General features: G+C 35.0%; 1 protein-coding gene across 5 annotated transcripts in view; it reads left to right on the forward strand.

Moving 5' to 3' along the window:
- The window catches only part of LOC113226904 (dachshund homolog 2), a 162,212-nt gene that overhangs the window by 96,743 nt on the left and 44,071 nt on the right, over window positions 1-21,398 (forward strand). For all 5 annotated transcript variants that reach the window (XM_026459705.1, XM_026459706.1, XM_026459707.1 and 2 more), the window contains 3 exons: window positions 4,089-4,159; window positions 4,331-4,597; window positions 8,740-8,964. In XM_026459705.1, the coding sequence (XP_026315490.1) occupies window positions 4,089-4,159; window positions 4,331-4,597; window positions 8,740-8,964 (563 nt within the window). The remainder of the gene's footprint in view (window positions 1-4,088; window positions 4,160-4,330; window positions 4,598-8,739; window positions 8,965-21,398) is intronic.

The raw sequence follows: 21,398 nt of genomic DNA on the forward strand, positions 1-21,398 counted from the left end.
ATCATGTTACTGCTTTCCTATTATTCCTGCGTTCCGCGGCCTCTTGCGCCTTAAGTGTTTCTCCTCTCTCTTGCTCTTTGATTGCTTGAATTTTTAGCGCCAGCCGTTTTTTCAGCTTTAGTAGCTTATACATCAGGTTTTCTAAATATATTCAGTGGGGTGGTAGTATTTGTAACAAGTGATTCGGTAACCACTAATCTAGATAACAACCTTCCGTGTTCGCAAAGTGGATTCCGTGACTTCTTTTTGCAATTCGTTGACTTTGTAAATCCGTAAGAATTTACAAGCACTTTTTCTTTCTTTCTTATTTGACACAAATCTATTATTATCTTGTTAAATTGATATTGTACGCTCTACATAAATACCGAAACAAAGTATACAAGAATATATTAATTCGTATTTCATGCTCCGCTTTCTTCTGGTAAGTTCAACATGTGTTGTATCTACAAAATGATATTTCATGTTATTACTTGGCAATATTGCATGTACATCATTTCAAAACATTGCGTTATCTGCATATGTTTGGATCTTTTTACTCATAACAACGGCCCCTTTGCTACTTGTATTTTCTTTATAATTTATTCCATTCCTCCCCCACACATTGGCATCGGCCGCTGATATTTTTTATTCGATTAGTAAACCCCTAAGGTGTTTTTAGCCTTTTTTCGCTCGATTTTCTTCGAAGCTTTGTTGACTGTTTGGGGGGGTCGCAATGCTCATTTCTTTTGGATGAGCAAGCTTATTTATTCTTTTGCGATTACCTTTTCCTTTATATTAAGTTATAAATCGATTTTGTGAATGAAAAATATTGCTCTTTATTTTATTAAAACGTTTTTCAAATAAATATAGTTATTTTGCTAATTAAAATTAGTACTCATATTCATTTTCATTTATCATTCATAATTATAAATTACTCATTCAGTTTAATTCCGGAACTCCTGTGTTTTTAGTGTACTCAGTTAGTTTGAATAACTGCCGATTAATCGGCACACTGCGTATTATGTACCGATTAAATTCGGATTCTTCGCAAAACCAGAGAACCGCGTTTCCTCAAACTGCGGTACTTACACACTCGATTTGTGTCCCGTGGCAGAGGTATGGGCGCGGGACGCGGGAGCGGCTGCGACCAAACTTTTTGATGGATCGGACGGAGTTTGTTTTGCATGTGAGTGATATGTCTGAAATAATAAATGTTGAGGCGTCGACGCTTCCCTAACCTCCCCTCGCGAGGGTGAGCTAAAACGATTTTTGATTTGGGTGTCAAGCAAATGTTTTACGCAGGGCCGTTCCAACTGGATTTGATTTTCTTAATCGATTCTTGTGAATGCAAATTTCAGGGAATTAGTTTTGTTTATTTAGGCATTGTCGCAGAAAAGATAGATAAGTGGATTGTGCATTTGGAAGGATTCGATCGACATCGCAGTTTCGGTATATGGTTATGTAAATGACATACTGTTACCGAAAGCTTTGTTTAGTACTTACGGTAATCAGATTATGCATACAAGACCGGTTCGAACCGGACTAGGCGGGTGGGTGGCGGCAGCACGGTGCGGGGCCAGCGATCAGTTCAGCATTAACTAATCAGCGAACATTGGCTTCGGCGGTAGATTGCAATGTATTGTCCGAGCGCGTGCCCCCGGAATATCTGTTTAGGCCACTGGCCATTCTATAATGGCCTCGCGTTAACGTTAGCTAACTCAGTTAACCCTCATAATATGGACATCATTAGGCTGTCGTGTCTAAACTAACAGAACCTAAACCTATACTTTTAGTAAGTACTTATATTAGTAAAATAACGATTATTCGCACATCTGACTATAATGCCTAAATACGTCTTTATTACTTCCAACATGGTTCTTTTTCTTTTGTTGTCTATAACAAAATTTGCCCGTCGTGAATTGAAAGTCAGTTTTTGTATTTTTCTTCGTTTTAACTCGCTTCGGCAGTGATTCGTCGCCAATTTACGTTTTGACAAGTGAATGAATAATATTATTTCTGCAGACTGATGAAAGCTGTAACTGACAGTTTGTTGGGGGGCTGTTAATTTGTCTTGTGGAGTTATTGTTCCAAACAGTACTCGAATGGTACGTGTCTATAAATTATAACAACAAAACTTTTACGAAAGTTGTAAAAAGTAAACTATGCATAAAAAGTTCGCCAATCAACTAGTACATACTAAGAAACAACCGAATTCCTATATCAGAAAATATTTCTTTATTTCATTTAAGAAAAAATGGAATGTCATCACCACACCTTTTTCCTTTAATCAAACAAACTACAAAGGTATATTTTTATTAAAATTACTCGTGGATCATCAATCAAAACAACACATTTACAAAGATAAAAATATATCAGAGGAAGTGGATATAATTTATTATTTCACCTATTGATCCGAACTTTATCTTTTGTCCGATCGAGTGGTCATGATTTGTTCATTTCTCCGGCATTCGTTCGGCTTTAGAGACCTCATTAACGTATTAAAGTTTGACACGAATTATCTTTTAACAGATCACTTTTCAATGCTGGTTCTGTGTTTTATAAAGAATTCCTTCTATATCGGCACGTATTTTATAGCATTTTAGTTACTCAAAATATAGTTTGGATTGCTAAGTTTTCATATAAATGTTTTCTCATAAATGTGTATTAAAACGATCAAAGGATTGAAGAAGTACAAGGAATTATTAACATACTAATAGCAGCGGAAATGAAAAATGTATTAAATTCAAACGGAGCTTCGTGACTCGTCGGTAAAGTACCAAACGACTCCATTTCGGGGGTTCTGTCGTAGAGTAATGGAGATTGTAGAGGTTTTTTAAACCTGTTTTTGTATTGCACAAACTAGTTTTAAGGAGTATAATATACTACAGTAAAATAGTATTCCAACATTAAATACCCACACTTTCCTACATATTTTTTTTTATTCCTTTCTATGAATATTGTAGATGATGACCAGAGTGCTATTTAATTTAGAATAGCTGCAACCACAATCATCAAGGATATATCATCATAATATCAATCACGATAATTTATAATACAAAAATCTACAATATTTTTTGAATGACACTAAACTACCTAATAATTATAGAGGTATATTGGTCATATACGTATATGATTATTATATATAATATCAATTTGATTAATTTGAAATTCCCTACTCTCAATCCCTCATCTTCTATGTGGGTTGCATTACATGCATGGGCTTATACCACTTTTGCGCTGATAGCCTCAATTATAATACAATAACCTACTGTGCAGCGATAATAAAATATCCTCTGATTCCTTATTATATGGTGTCTCTATACTAAAACAATACTCTGTAATCCACAAAAGGGTTCCGTGAAGGCTTAAAACAGCCACTTATTATGTATGTTACATTTCACTTTCAGACGTCATTTATATTCAAATGCTCAAAAGCCATTACTGAGCAAAAATTGTGGCATTAGCCCCTTTGAATTGAGCAGAGTTGGTTTCCGACTTCTATTTAATATTTTCCTACTAAAATGTACAAAACAAGTGACTTAATTGGGTGAAGACCAAACATCAGCAAACTCGTACGGGTTTAAATTACCTTAATTATGCGTAGTACGTACGTAAGTACTTGGCATAATTACTAGATATAACCACTTAATATCTGCGATATCTATGTATTTCAATAGATATAGAAATGTAAGTAATTAGATACGGAATAATCAAATATTAATAAAAAAGAAATCAAACGGAAGCATCAGAAATCTAATAATTCACAATAAAAAAGGACTGTGGAATTAGGGTAGCGGTACACGAAATTATTACATATACCGTCTTCATCCGTTCACAAAGAAACGCAGCGGGGTTCTACAATATTATACTTTGCTTTTGTGGTAGCTGTTCAACTCAGTGGGAAGCATGCTTTATGGTTCCAAATGATAAAACTGTTTGTCAGTAGCTTTGTTTGGATTCGTCTCGCGGAGAACTGTGACTGATTTCAAACAGTAGATTTGACGTTCTTAACGAGATATTGATATGTGGTTCTTTTTGCATGGTAGTTTTTGCAGGCCAACAAGAAGTTTTAAATTTAACATGGCACACTAACTACCATTTTGTTCCAGGTTGCGTGATGAACGGGGAGACATGGAACGTGTGATGGCGATGGATAAAGCTCGTGAAGATTCTCATAATGGTAAATGATTTTCATAAACCTTTTAATCTCATAAACAATGTCGGTGCAATATAAAAATGCTCGAAGCTCTTTTACGTCGACACACGTCACGCCCACATCTTAGTACTTACTCTTAGCTTTGAACATACCTCTTTGTCATTTAGTAAAAACGTATTCTTTTATTTTCACAAGGTTCATCTCCAGGCCACAGTCCAGTTTTGAACCTCTCGAAGTCAGGGTCTGGTGACCGTGACAGACCTGACCGGTGCGAACGGGACCGCGGGGAGAGGGGCGATGGTTCAGTCAGCGGACGCAGTTCTGTCGCCTCTCGTCGCACCCCGCAGCCCCCGCGACTACCCTCTGCCGCCACAGCACAAGCTTCCCCCAGGTCTCATACGGACGAAAGTGATGCTGCACTTTCTGACCAGGAAGACCATAATGTCAAAGATGAAGATGATGGTAAGCACGCTGCATTTGATTGCATTTAGTCCTACATGTAGCTGTTATATCTCACAAATGTATTAATTGCAATTTACCATACCATATTGATGGTATGATCACAAAGAACAAATTGTTGTTCTTTGTGAGCTAGAGTCGAATTTGACCTCGCAAATAACAAAAAAGGATAAAATTAAAACCATAAAATTTATTATCGAAACATTCGACCATTTTAGCGATAAGTGTTGCTAAAAGCTAAGGTAACTAAATCCAGTTTCGCATTAACTACAAGACGATATTAATAAGTCGTCTCTTCCCGGTGTAATCACGGCGCGCCCGCGCATGACAAGAAAGTGTCCGTGTTGCATTAACACAGCCGGTGTGCAGTGGTATCACCCGTTCAATATATCCCGTGTAATGCTCAGCGAAATTACCCAGTAATAGCACTAACCTTCAGCATTCATAGTTCGGAAATTATCAGCCATAAAACCACCTTCCTTTTATTTTAGAAACTGGTAACACTTATAGTAATAAGTGTAAAATGACTACTCGCCACCATACATTGTAAAAGGTTCTTTATAATTATTTTATAATCAAACAGATGCGGAATAAGTTGAATGCTAATAAGCAAATCGTAAAAGACTTGATGAAACTTAAAAACACTTGCGTAGTGTTTGGCTGCAGTAATAAAGTATGTGTAAGTTGTGGTGGTCGATTAGCAAATGATCATGCGCTTGCGTTCCCATACATTTTCCCATCTTGATCCCTAGACACCGCACGTTTACTTATAATGGTCCGATATAATAAAATCTTATTACTAGTACCGTCCGCAATCGCTCGCAATGATGTATGAATAGTCCTTTTAACTCAATTTAATATAGCACAATTCTCAATCTGTTTGACCTTAAACTATACAGTCTGTCTACCTTGTCTAGAATTTCAACTAATAGGACTTTGGAACGTAAACTCATACGAGGTATGTGGTACAACCCAATTGTCGCTAAATAAACTACTAAGTATGTACTTTAATGTATGTTGACTCAATGATTAACAAAAAAGTCTCCGATTGGTCACTATACATATCCCAAATGAAAAGACTGTTAAATTGAAATGATGGATGGTATGATAATGTTCCAACGACACATACAGTTTCTATTCATCTACAAGCTTTTTGTTCATTGAATCTATTGCCGTAATAAATATTTTAATCAATTTAGTGCTATCTCCGACTGGATCATCAATCAAGCGTAAACTAGTTATTAGGCCGACGTCACTAACTCACAAATGCAATTACACCCGTTTTATAATACATTGAGTAAATGATTAAATGAAATAGTGACGGTAGTAGTCAAACATTTCATAGCATCTTCAAGTTCCTTAAAGTTAAGCTGTTAAAGCTTAATAGAAATTCTCTTCAGCCAATGATAATTTTCAAATGAATAGGAAGCTAATGTTTCACATTGCTGTACATAACGCGACCGTGCAAATCAAAACAATTGATACACAAATGTAAATAGTTAGGATCGTACAATAGCTAAATTAAGTGAAACAATAAGGATTGTGTATTGTAGTTATTGCAGGTTACACACAAAATGGTCGGATAGCGTGGGAACGGATGGCTGCCAACGATTATAGAAAATGCTCACTCTGCCACGATTTTACGGGATGAGCCTCGGGAAATTTTGTACAAACAATGGAATTAACGTTGAGACCGATACGACACCTTAGATTTTGCTTTGAATTAAAATTCCAATTTGGTTACGAAACGATTGGAGTATTTATTTAACGATTGATTTAGCCGATACGTGATTCACGCCAATCACGATTACCACAGCCTCATTATCAGAGCGTTTTTTCGTAGCCGTGTCATTCAACTTTGATCTTTGTCCGTTTAATATTACCTCTTTCTTTCAATCATCCGTCTGATTTTGAACTCGATCTCCGTTTACTTTCATAACGTCTTTCGCTTCGACGTCCTGAATCGCCCTAAAACAGACCTTTATTTACGGTTAAATAGCGTTTAAATTCGTGTGTTAAATTTTTGTAGGTTTCTGTTAATTGGCGTTATTAGGGAGATGGTGTTGTGACAACTGGAGAGTGCTATCGTGCGCATCGACAATGACGAAACGATGTTGTCTTCATTATTTGATGAGCGTTCGCTATCTCGTCAGTTAATTAAAGTATCGATAGACTATTTTGGACCGTGAGAGACGCCGAGCGAAACAACTTTTTTTGAACTTGTGCGGTCCGTTATTGACATAACACGTACATTACCATAATTATCTCGTCACGCGAAACAATGAAGACATAATGCTTTCGTTACTTTCTTTCATAGTGAGTATTTCTTATGTGAACAATTAAAATAATTGTCTATGATAAAATTTATAATTCTCAATTAGTTTTTTTTTTGTAAAACATGGCTTACAATTGTAAGGTAAAAATAAACAAGTACTTAACTAAAAGAATAATCTACATGCTAAATGTGTACTTGTAGCGAGTGCAGCAAAAGGAATAAGTGCGGTGTGGTGCAACGGACTGTATAAATCGGGTAGAGACAGCCCACTCGGTGTCGAATGGCTTCTCAGGGTCCTTATTCTGATACTAAAATATATATCCTATTAATATTATCTAAGATTATATTAAATAATAAAGTACTCATAAACATATTCTGAACGGAAAATTGCTGGAATATAATTTCACTTGTAACGATTACGTTGTGACTGTACAAAAATAAATCAAGTATCTAATGCGAATTAAGCTTCGTTAAATAATTAGAGTTTTAATTGCAAATTTCCCAATCTCGATAGATCAAATTTAATCTCTATTTTCAGCAAACTCAGACCATACGTAAATCGAGGCGGATATGTGAATATGCCTCCGCCGGCGTGTGTCAAAGCAGGCACCACGCGATATCGGTGTTCGTCCAGCAATAATTGCAACTCGATTTGAATGATACATGAGCGCAATCACATCACCTTTAGCACACTAGAGCTTTTTCAAAGTTGAGATTTCAACATCAACATCAACAGAGTAGGCTTCACCACATCGGTCCTAAGATTCATCAACATCTGATTCTCTGGAAATAAATAAGAACAAGTTCATCGCTTTGTAATTAACTAAATATTGATTAACATTAAAAATAAAAAATAAAAAGTAACAATCAATAATACAAAAAGAGAGTTTTTATGATTGTGAATAATTACTTGTTACATTTTTCTGTGTTTTTTTTTTAATATATTATATTTTTAACTAAACGTTACTTTGGTTATACATTATACATGCTAACCTTTTAGTACAAGTATAATAAGTTAATTGTTTTTCTGCAGAATTGTAAAAAAACTGTTTGTTCTTCAATAAAAAGAAAAAATCTGTCTTTGAGAACTTAAAAAAAATTAAAGTTGAGATAAGAAAGTAAGATTTTCTTATTTATTATAACAACTGAGGCATATTGAATATACTAAACCACATCATACTTTTTTTATATTACCAAGTGATGGGACGAACAAGTCACGCCTGTCCGTAACAGTTGCAGTTCCATTCCGAGCTTTAGATTGCAAACATCTGAGGGGCGCTGCCATTGCGCCTGTCACCCTGAGACATAAGTTGACAAGTCCCATGTGCCTGTAATTTTACCTCACATATTGCCAAACGCATGCTACATAATGAATGTCGTTCAAACCCTGTCCAACCAAGTTCCGAATATATTCCAAACACTGCTTCTTCTGTACGTCTACAGCTACTTATATTTTATTGATAAATATGTAATATTCGAAAGAATGACTGTTTGTTTCAACTAAAACAATAAAAGCTGAGATTACAGGAAAATTTTAATAATTATGATATGAAAGTCAAATGATGAAATCTCCAAGTCGATTTTATTAACATTAAAGATATAATAGGATTCACAACATAAATGTGATGTAAATAATAATAAAACTTTTGTATGTTATTTATACGTTTCTACAAAACCTTTAAACTTGTATATTGATGGTGACTACCTGTGTAGTTATAATAAGTACCTATGTGTTAATTGTAACTTATATAAAAAAATCTTTTTAAAAGAACAAATAAATATATATGCAACCTTAGTGTAGACGGATAAACTCCACTTATATAAAGTATATTTTTTTTATGGAATGAAGTCAGTGTCTCCTCCCTTACAGGTGCCGATCTAAGTGATACGGAACGCGAGTTGCCGGCATCAACGTCGCCTGCGCCGGTGAGCTACGCGCAGCAAAATGTTACACCACCCCCAGTGCAGGTCGTCGACCCCACAGCGGACACCTTGGTCTCCTCCACAGAGACTCTTCTTAGGAATATCCAGGGCCTTCTCAAAGTTGCCGCTGACAACGCCCGCCAGCAAGAGAGACAAATCAGTTACGAAAAAGGTAAGTCGATTCTGAAACTTAATGACGTCACTAAAAGTCGGTAAGTATAGTCGTCTGCATTAATGTGTACACACGTCACGAAATTACAATACAAATAATCTTCAGAATCGTTTTACTCAATTGTAATAATATTTTTCTCATGAAACATTTGAGAACATGGACTATTATTTGTGCAAAATATTTCATGACTCATAGAATAACTCTTTCGAAATTCAAATTTGAATTTTGCTAGATGTGTGCATTTAATTGCATTCGACTGTACAGCCGACTTATATAAATAGTAAAAACGTGCCCAACACACAGATTGACACTTAAAGCGATAAGTCTCGCGGAATAACCTTATATTAATAATTCCACCGATCTCATTCGCATCCTACCTCTACGACATTTAAGACCTGGTTTCCATTTCTCCCTACTTGAGTAATTGATGTGGAAAAATTTAAAATTACTGTCGATACAGTCGCATTACCATAATTTACTAACACCCGTTTGTAATGGATAATATAAGTAGTACGAATAAACTTACCGCGAACTAGTAGAACGATGCGCACAAATTCTAAGAAACATAAACGTACCATTTCAGAATTTACATATGAAATTATCAGAGATTATAATATGGAGTCACAGCAGGAAGGCTTATCGATGTAAATGTTATAATCGATATTAGTCTACATCTCGAGTCAATCGGTTCTTCGTAATCGAACGTACGAGTAACACTGATTAACTGCTCTTAGGATGTTAGAGCACGTAGTTTCAGCTCTCGAGTCCACATTCCTGTATTCAGCGGGTCTATAACGACACACGATTCATTTACATCACATTATATTATGTTGCCCATTTATTGCGTTATTACGCAAAATTATTGAAATTAGAAAATAGTCGGTAAATAGCAGTTTTGTTGCAATTTATAGCAAGCTCTTTACGTTTCCATCGCATATAGAATAGCCCGAGGCTCACGTTGTCATTTGCGTCTTATTTTATGACCTAATGATGCCTATATTTAATTTTTAAAAGAACACTCATTCACTCAATCACTGTTGATATAAAATATGGCTTTTTTATTCGTTAGCGAAAAAGAAATGTGCATTTATCCACTGTAGCTTCCGTCTAATTATCGCAATTGAAATATACAAATATGCATAAAGTTAATCATTGTCTACGTTTGCGAAAACACGAAGCTTTTGGCTTAAACGGATGTCTATTGGAGTGGCTTTGTTCATATTTATCGGAAAGATATAAGTCAGCCGTCATAAAAGGCTTTGACTTTATCTATGCATATCTTGCACAATCAAGCCTACCGCAGGGTTCTGATCTGGGACCGCAAATTGTCATTTCCTATACAAATGATATCACCTCTTGTTTACATCACTGCAGCTATACTCAGCTCGGGATACAATGTCAGTGATCAACTTTTAGAAGAATTATGTGAAGTAAAAAGCTTTAGGTATCATCATTGATAGTAAACTGAAATTCACACCACATATCAACTAAGTAGGCAGCTGAAATGTTAGGTTTTGTCAAAAGAAATTTCGCGTTCGTTTGGTAGCAAAACCTAAATAATTTTATTTAATACACTGGTTCGCAATCAATATGAATATGCTTCCGTAGTATTTAACCCCGGGTGTACGGTGCGCTCTTACCACTTTGAGTATATACAGCGAGCTTTCACAAGACACGTCCCCTTTCTTTCGCGGGATATTTCGCATAGGTGTCCGTATGACCATTGTTTGGGGTTTTTTAAGCTCAGTTCATTGCAAGATCGCCCTAGGTTGCAAACGTAACAACGGAACCTTGAAATGCTAGGATGGATGCTTCTTCGCATTTCACTTTCGGTTCCATATAACTTACCCCGGAAGCCCATCACTCGGTTGTTCAATCCAACCACAATGTATAATGTATAATGTACATGGTTGACCAAAATCGAAACATATTTTTTATTCCCTTACAAAGTACAAATTTGCCATTTTAAAATACATGGAGCGTACCCGATTAATTGCGTAATTGTTTTCATTTACTTCTTTACCTTTGTTATGATGATTTAACTTATTTTTTTTTCTACTTTTAATATCCATATATTCATAAGTTTAATTAGCCTCTAGGTGTTAGGAATTAAATGTTGTGTGCATCTGTAATTGACTTGTGCATCGGAGTTTGATCTCTTTAGTTTTAAGTTGTTCGAATGTATGAATACACATGCTGTTGATGTGCCTTATGAAAATAAACAAATAAATTAATTAATATGCACCTCGAATTACAAACCCTATAAATTAGAACTTTGTTAGATAGAATTACCCATTTAATAGACAACAAACGGCAGCGCTCACAGATCATTATTTGTAATTACATATTTTTCTGAACTTGTTGTAAAATTATGTTTTCATTCAGAGCCATGGAGTTCGCAGTACGGTCTAAGTTCAGAGACAGGTCTCATGCGAGCGAGCGCGGCGCATGTCGTGCCTTTTGCAAATAGCCGTAGAACAGATGCGCCTGAGTTATGGCCCGGCCCACTATCATTACACACGATTCCATTCGGACAGCATAATTGTTTAATTGATATTTCTGCAAGTTATTTATTCACGTCATTCCATTTTCTCCATGAGAAACGCTCCGTGCGCTATGGCTATTCGAAGCAAAATTGTACTAAGATTGTTCTTATGAGAAATCAATGTCGTTTTATTTGAAGTCCTACAATACGTAAAGACGAAAAACAATCTATATAAATTTATGCTGTATAGGTATTTGAAATACGTTTGCTAAAGTTCAACATTGAAATTCAGTAAGTAGTGAACCAAAAAATTATGATTCTGTTTTTTCATTGTAGATCGAAGAATCTCTATTATTCCTCCCTCATCAGATTCAGTTAATATTAAAATTTAGTAAACATTATTCAATTCAGTGGAACCTAAACAAAAGAAACGAACGCAATTGTTATAAAACCTATAAAAATACAGCGAGGTCGGGGAGAAAACTCGCGGCGAGTCATCATCAAACTTGAATATCAATATTGCGCCTCGAGCCAATTGTATTAATAAACAAAACAAAATGAGAAATAATAATGCTATAGGCCAACAAAAGGTTCCATTTCTCCCCCGATACATAAGCAAAAGCTGAAGGAATAACTCCCTAAACAGTAGAGATTAAGTGTGGAAATCGCGTATAAAGTTAACCCGTAATTTTGTTATTACGATAATAAAATTATTGTTGATGAAACATTTTTTCGATTCGATGTGTCTGGCGAACTTTACTGTTGGATTTTTTATAGAAATTACTGCAATCACTCGCTGCCTCGGCTGGGCGAATTGATAGGTGTTAGTGGCAGAGTATCGCATTTTAGTTGGTTCGTTCAATTCGGTTTTATGTATGTATGTACCTGATGTATGTACGAACGAAACGTATATGTGAGTCTAACTTTTTATTATTGTTTTTACGAACTTCGCAAATATTCGCAGTATACAATTTGGTAAATATAATACTTAAATATCATTGAAAATATTTTTTTTAATCCACAAAAATTTTTGGAGTTTTTTTTTTTAATATATAATAGACACACGCTTGGCCACAATCTCACCTGATGTTAAGCGACGATGTGACTAATTACTAGTTACTAATTTATTCGCTTGTGGAATTACTAATAATTAATTTATTTGCCAAGTTTCATTGAAATCGGTTAACGGAAAGTGGGTGAAATTTATTGGAACCGGATTCATCCCCTAATATGCCACCCCTTGATATGGAATATTTTCTTTAAATTTGAATGGGACCACTACTAAGGACCTTCTTTCCCGAAAAAGGAATCATCGAAATCGGTTCACAAATAGGGAGTACTCGAGTAACATTCATAAAATGATACAATCCAATGAGAACCTCCTCCTTTTTTCAAAGACGGTTATAATTGGAAAAGTTTTATAAAATACTTTGTTTTTTACATGTATATTTTACAAAATAAAAAGGAGAAAGTTTTTCATTCAAGCTATATATTATCCAGTATAGCACAACGCACTTTAAAGGAAGTGTTACGCATTCGTCTGCCATGGTAACATAAGTAAACATAGGTCATCACAGCCCCTCGTCGCTTACAAATAGCAGATCGCTATCTATCGCATTCGCTGACAATTTTTACACTACTGTCGAGTGGGTAGCAGACAAATGTGTCTCGCTTTCACTGCGTTATCTGATAACCGCGGAAGGGTTGTGTGAAAGGCCCTTTACTATGATAAAGCTGTGTCGATTTGTTCCCGTACGGTCGCAATGAATGGGAAATAGGTGTCATATTGTGGCTCTTTTCAAGTATACGTTCGTTTGGACTTTTTCATTTATTTTCGCTCGTTTCGTACAGTCAAGAGCACATCAAACTTGACACTTTGGACCACTCTCCCACAGGCGCCATAGAGTTGAATTTAAATCTCGAGAATCTTGACTGGTTACTACTCATATGCAAACTAATGTAAAAAAAATCGTAAACATGACCTATAGAAACAACATTTTTAAAACAAAGTATATCACATCAGAGATTCTTGTCGAAGGTTGCCAATCGAGTAAATAAAACGTCTTTACACGCAGAATGGTTCCGATTGCGATCGGCGCGACATAAATCTGGCGGCTTCGGCTACTTTAAGCCTTTATCCTGTTAATTCTTACCGCTCAGTATATTTTCTGGCGAAATGGCCCGCTCTTGTACTCGGTCGTTTTTGTTTTATTTTCGCTTTGGTATTACAACTATCAGTTTTTGTTAAGCTAAGTGCTGGGCAGTGAACAAATGGCACACACGCAGATAGAAGGGTATTATATGATATGATTATCCTATAAATTGTACATTATTTGAGAGATATAAATGTATTTTATTAATGGGATCCAGTACAAAAACACATAAATGGTAGCTCACCTACCTACAGCGACATCTATCTAGCGATAATAGAAATACTTCAAAGAACATTTCGTCCGTTGTAAGGAAGTAGATGTTCGCTAATAAGTTAATCAAGTTAAAATATACTCTTGTATTTAAACTTTAAACGTAATTGTGCCAACAATGCAATTGTGGAATTTAATGAAATAAAGATAAAGTTTATATAGTAGCATTAGAGCTCCTTGTGAAAGAGTTCATCCAGCGAAGTACTGTCACCTTATTTATTTCTGCCGCCAAACAGTAATGTCAGCATTACTGTGTTCCGGTTTTGAAGGGTAAGGGTGCTGGTGAAATTACTGGCACATGGGACTTATCAACATATGTCTCAGAGTGACGGGCGCAGTAGTAGTGCCCTTCAGATCTTTGCAATTTGACTATTTTTCAAAATATTTGTACATTTACAAAAAAGGGGTGTGCCCCGAAACAGTAGAAAAAATACTATATATTTAATTCAATCGTACAAAAATAAATAGGAAAATTTTAAAGAATAAATATTAGTTTTTAAAACAACGAAGAGTGAAAAGTGTAATCTTATTATTTCATTAATTATTTCAACTTTTTCCTAACAATATATTTACTCTTCTTACAAAAATAAAATTGCCGCCTCCTGACCTCAAGTGTTTGTCGCTTCATAAAATACGAAATGTCACATTAATAAGGTGCATGTTTTTGTATTACAGACCTTGATTGAATGTAGTTTCTGTATTAAAGTGATTTGATATGTGGTTTCATAGTAAAAATTTAAGTAATATGCCAAAAATAAAATGAGTCATAACTATTTACTTTTCTTTCGTTACGCTTAATTTCCACTTTCACTTAATTTCCGAACTCGTCCGTTAGATTTTTGCACGGATACCACTTGAATTATCCTTATTGGCTGTTGGTTTGGCGTCCTCGGCCATTTTTTTCATGACAATCAGTCCAAACGTGACGGTCAATATTTTCGTGACGTTAATAGTAAAGAACTTTTTCATGATAAGGTGAGTCTTGATTTATTTATCCCTTCGTATTGCGTATTGCATTTGTAATATCAGGTTATAACAAACCACTGGCATTTAAAAACTCGGTTATGATCATGTTTGTACTAGTATTTCGTAACATTTTTATGCATTTCGTTACATAACGGGATAAAGTTGAATGTACACAGTTATTACCCGACTTCGACAATGCGAAAAAGACAGAGTTTGGCAGTAGGGTAATGTATAACAAGTTTAATGTAATTTTTTTTGAAGTATTTCGTAACGTGCTTTTCGTTACGTACAATTAATAATAATAATAATAACACACACACTCAACACAGCCCCGCAATAGGGAAACCCTGTGTCGCGGGTGCCATGGACACACACACAGACAACCACAAATTACACCCAAACTCACGAGAGAAATAAATGTAGGCCATACAAATATTTCTCCCGGCCCGGGAATCGAACCTGGGGCCTCTGCGTGGCAGTCCGGCATGGTAACCGTTCGGCCACGGAGGCAGTTAATTATTTTGAGAAATAGTCATTTAAAGCTCTGAGTGGCACTATAACTGTTATGGACAGGCGTGTAGCTTACCACCACACGCAGGACTTGTTCGTCCCGTCACTTGATGTTATAAAAAAATATATGAAAACATGGTGACAATCGCGACCTTTGCGGTTACATTTTGTTAGAGAGAACGTAAAAAGCACAGTCATAATGTAATTTCTGAGAATCGTGTTGAAAATCGCAAATGGAAGTTCTGTTAGGAAAACAGACATCAATTATGTGGATGTGACCGATCGACCATTGGACAAAGAAAATAAAATTGTTATATTAGGACAAAACACTGTACGTAAAATCTCACTGCTACGAGGACTAAAGAATGAATGTTTTCTGTATTTTACATGTTACTTTTGAGTACGTTTCAATATACTTAGTTGAGAAACTAATTTTGAATGTGTGCATATGTTTTGAAAAACAAACATACGAGATGTAGGGGAAATATTCAAAATGTTAACAATACGTAAATAGTTGAAAGAGTAATAAAGAAATTGTCTGCTTCGAAAATACAGAAAATAATAAAAAAATAGGCACACAAAAGGTGTCACTTGTGACTAATAACAGAATTTCGTCGCCTTACTTTTTCAAGCTCGTATCTTAAAGCACAAAGTTACTGTAATGCAAAACATGGATTGTATATACAAAGTTTGCAGGCTTATTTCACATCACATTTCCGTTATATTCACACACTGGTTTTCACTTATTATTAAAGTAATATATGTAAATTTACACCCTTGAGAAGAATTTAAAATAAATAGAACATTTTGCCATCTCCTGAATAATCGCTCTTTATGAGATACGAGTTTGAGAAAGTAAGGCATCGATTTGAAATTTTATAAATTGTCAAATAATAACTCCAACATTATCCTTAGCCCCATGAATACAAACACGAACTACCATTGACCAATGATAAAAACTGATGAGCAAATAGACAGGACCTGTGTACTCAGCTAATGGATTCAATTGATATGAAAGCTTTCACATTGCTGTCGTGACATTATCGCAATGGAACTAAATTGCATTGTGTCTGTTTAGATTTCTGTAAAATGTTCGCTTATTGATTTAGTTTGACGCTACCTTTTGCTATCGAATAAATAACTTGATGAACTAAAATATTACTTAAAAATTGTCTATCTTTCGAGCTTAGATCCGACAAAATTCAGTGTAAACAGACCTTTGTATAGATTTCGTAACAATGTCGATACATTTTTCGCAAGTTTCTGCGGGTAGTCGTCGATGTAAATTGTTTTTCCAGAGCTGAATGAATGAAAAATGCTTTCTCACATTCAAAATTCTAAAACAGCATAAATGGAAACAATACAAGATTTGAGAGTAAAGCAGTACATCACGAAGGCTGGTCATAATTTAACTGCTAGCTAGCTCCCATCGCAGTGCAAACAACCGCCCCCAGGTAACGAGCCACCGCGAGATGCGCAGGCGCCGATACTGCAACGACGCATTGTTGCCGCCCCGCGCCAGCTTTCGCACCATTGTGCGCTGAGGTGCTGCAAAAATCACGGCTGCGATCTTTGTTTGTTTACTAAAACCTGACGAGCTGAGTTATGGTTTCGATATAGTGTGAACTGTGAAGTGTGAGACAGTTCTTATTGATTCATCGTTGTCTATGTATTAGAAAACACTTTTTATTATCGTAAGTACATATTTAACCTCAGAAAACATTGTTTTCTCCGTTTTTTTGTTCAGTTAAGTTAGTTTTCAATGGTTGGAATCTATTCTCTGCATTTAATTATGCAAATCGACAATAGTGCAATAGGTCCGATTTATTACTTGTAGTCTCTTTCCATTCTTTTCAGTTAACTGAGAAATAGCCTCACGTTTAGCCACACGCACTTCCAATAGTGACGATGACCATGACGTGGTCAACCATGTAAATGTAACAGATCAATTTCTCTCAGCTTTTTTTTCATAATTTACATTCCATCTTGAAAACTTCAGAAATTTGTCTATTGATAATAGGTATATAGTTGGTATATTTAATTCTATACAAAATCAATCCTGAAAATTCTTTTTATAATCATATTTGTTATGATAATAAAAATAACTGAAATGGCAACATTTGCCCTACTTTAATGCCTGTAAAGTTGTCGTCCTATAGCGTTAATCGAAATAATCTAAAATTTTTTTTTATTATTTCTATCAATAAAATTAATATAAATAAATCCATCAATTTTCAATTATTTCTAAACTTGTTTTATCAATCTATGTAAACAATAAGCGACATAAAATGTGGGATATTAAAATGCCATTCCAAGCGGGTACGAGATCACTGCCATATTGGGTTACTGCGCGTGTCGCTCCGGTTTCATTGCGCACGCGACTTGACCACCCGCGCGACATCTAGTGGCCAGATATACTGGCTTCTATATGCAATTGAACACCTTGATTAGAATAGACAGTTCTGTATAGACAATGCTGTATATGTACCACAAAACACATATAGAGACAAAAGACAACAATCACAAAATTGATATTCTTGAGATATAACAATATTTATTTAGGTATATAGGTCAACAATTTAAAATATGTTTTATATTTTAACAATATAAAATAAATTTTTTGTTGAAATGATATTCAATTATTTTCTGTGAAATTACTCCGCTAGTTTGTTATAATTATTAATACAAAGATCGAACTTAGAAAAAATTCCCTCGATCCGGCCTTACTGGAACCAACGCGACGTTTCATAGCAAACCGTGCCAGACGTTAAATAATATAAAATTGTTTACATTTTTAACCGATTTGAAATAAAAGGTGGAGATTCTCAATTCGGCTGTATTTTTGGTGTGTATGTTACGCGATTACCTACTCTAATATTTATGAACACATTTCGACAATTCTCTTTTTGTTGGAAAGAGGGCATCTCAGTAGTGGTCCTGTTTAAATGTGAAGAAAATATTTCACCTCTAAAGGTGGCAAAATAGGGACTGAATACGGGTTATTGAATTTCACTCACTTTCCGTTAAGCGGTTTCAATAAATCTTGGCAAGTAAATGTAATTTCAATGAAAGTAAAATGCATGGCCACCATGGGTTGAGCTGATGATAGAAATAGTAGAAATATGGTAGGAACTACTCTATAATATATAGCAGCTACCTTGGGTTTGGGCTCACATGATTGTTTTTGACGAGGAGCTCCATACGCGTTTCAATTACATTTGAGGAGACCGCGATCATAGCCCATAATAATGAAAGACGGGTTGAGACAACCAGTCTTACGCAACGCGAGTGCATCGCGAGATTATGCGCTGCACTCGCGTTGCTGTCAAGTGACTATGATATACAACTGATTATACACAATGCGCTGCTACGTTTGTATGGAGTTACCCTACTTGTCTTATTATATGCCGCGGTAACGAACACACCGGAAGCGGATAAACAAACTTTTGATTTTGGTTTTGGTTTTTTTATATAAAAAGGTTATAAATATCGATAAGCGTTTCCTTTCTATAATAATAATAGATAATCGTTTAACATGCCTTTGAGGAGAACATCTACATTGGCAAAATCTTTGATATTCTCCGAATTTCCGACAACAGAGGCTGATAGATAATTGAACATACAATAACTTCGGTGTCTGAGGAAAAAGATTTTTCACGTAATATATTTATAAGATATAAGTCAATTATTGTTATTGTAAGAGAAAATGGTTCTTTCGTGTCTGTGTAAGGATAAATAATTATCCTTATTCTGTTAGGGGAAAGTTCGAGCGTGTTGTTCCCGCGGCATTCTGATTAAATATTAACAATGGAAATATTAAATTTCAGTCTTGTGCCATACACACATTTACTGAAGACAAAGTTTAGTAAAATTCGTTAAAATATATTTTACTGAAAAGTGAATAAAGTAGCTTTTTTTTATCTCTTTGCACGCGCAAAGACAGCAATAACCAGAGGAAATATTATTATGTACGTGTATTTAACAGCTAGTTTTTAACCGACTTCAAAAAAGGAGATTATCAATACGACTGTTTTTTTGTATATATGTTAAGCGGCATTTGTGAACCGATTTTGATGATTCTTTTTTTGTTGGAAAGAGGGTGCCTCAGTATTGGTCCCATTTAAATTTGAAGAAAATATTCCACCTCTAGAGGTGGGAAACTGCAGGATGAATAACTTTTTAGCTCGGTTTTTATAATACTCTGTTCTGAGATTATTCGTTTCTCAATAGCATTAATGCAAAAGAAAGATGACTTACTGGAAGAAAATATTATTTATAATTCACGTTTCTTTAGGATTATATCCGTCCGAAAATACTAAAATAAAGTGTAAAGTTGTATATCTTGAGCTACTTTTGATTTTGCCTGCACATTTCACTCTAGGCACTCTTTCGTTTCTTTATGACGTTATTCGATACAAAACATGACAAGAATTTGCAATTTATCTTGATTGACTTCTCTTTAGCTTCATCTCTCACTTACTCATATAAATTTCCTAATGATAAGACATCAATTCCATGTAACTATATTGCTATCTAATCTATGTAATGAAAATAAAGTGCGTAATTATATTAATTTGAAATAATATTAAATTGTTTGCAAGAATTTATTTTAATTTTTAAGTCATGTATTATTTAATGTTTTGTTATTATCATCATTATCAACCCGATTATAAGTGTCACTGCTGGGCACGGCTCTTCTCTTGGGCTAGGGTTTAGGCTATAGTCCGCCACACTGGCCCAATGCGGGTTCGTGACTCGTTTTCCGAGGTTGTGAAATTTCTTCGACGTGCAGTTTTCATCAGAAAGAAAGAAAGAAAGAAAGAAAGAAAAATAGTTCATCACGAAGTTTCCTTCACTAAAAAGCTCGTGGTAAATTTCAAATTAAATTTCGCACATAAATTCCGAGCAACTCAAAGGTGCGAGTCCGAACTCGAACCCACCCGGTTGGTCAAACCATTGGGCACCCACGGCTTTTTGTTATTATACTTAATAACAATTTCTCTCAAATGTCGTAAATTGCAATGTCCCAATTAGATTCATATGCTGTCACTGTGATAATTTTAAGATTCATTTTGCACAAATTGTACATGCAGCATTTCAAATTAATATCATAAATACGAAAATAACTCTGTCTGTAACGTTTTCACGCCTAAATCGCAGAAGCAATTTTGATGATTTTTTTTATAGAGATAGATTTTCACCTATTTACTTACTATATACCTAGGCAGCTTTTTGGCACAAAAATAAACCTTAATATGGTGAAACAGGGTATGAAAATTCGTATGTAGTGCAGTACTATAGATGTAGGCTTAAAATACTTATTCTACGCAGACGAAGCCACGGACACCAGCTAGTAATGTATAAATAAATAAAACACTAGAGTCGAAATTAAGAATAGCCATATTACTTACCCGCACCCGATTTTACATCTGCTCAGTCTATTTCGAACACTGTAACTGTTTATATATGTAAATTGTTAAGTTTGAAATAAGTTCTAATCCTATTTGCCAGTAGCGAAGGGTTGCGAGAGCGCCGGAGGCTTTGCAACTATTGCATTCATCAAGTCATTCGTGCGCGCTCTTTGAATAACTATTGATAAGGAACAATGTAATCATTTAATTTGTTCCAGCTTGTTATAGCCGGGAAAATAGTGCCGGTCTTATAAATATAATAATAATAACAATTTGTTTATTTCTTCCACATTGACACTTAAATTTCACACCATATCAAAGAAATGTAACCATTTGAATGTGGAAGACTGGTGCTCAAACTAGGTAAAACCTGTAAAAACTGTTATTTTTTTTTTATAATATCAATAATATGTGTTTTGAGACACCAGGTCTCCCTTTGCGAAAAAATTATTACAATGAAAACGACAAAGAAAAAATCTGTGGTGAAGTTATAACTGCTACATAAATTAAGTTATAAATGTAAAACAAAAAAATAAAGCTAAAATGAAACTATTTTTGTAAATTTAAATCGCGTATTTTATTCGCGTGTGTTTGTGTGTGTGTGTGTGTGTGTGTGTGTGTGTGTGTGTGTGTGTGTGT

Source organism: Hyposmocoma kahamanoa, unplaced genomic scaffold (assembly GCF_003589595.1).
Source record: "Hyposmocoma kahamanoa isolate Upper Pololo Valley unplaced genomic scaffold, ASM358959v1 202, whole genome shotgun sequence".
Classification (NCBI taxonomy): domain Eukaryota; kingdom Metazoa; phylum Arthropoda; class Insecta; order Lepidoptera; family Cosmopterigidae; genus Hyposmocoma; species Hyposmocoma kahamanoa.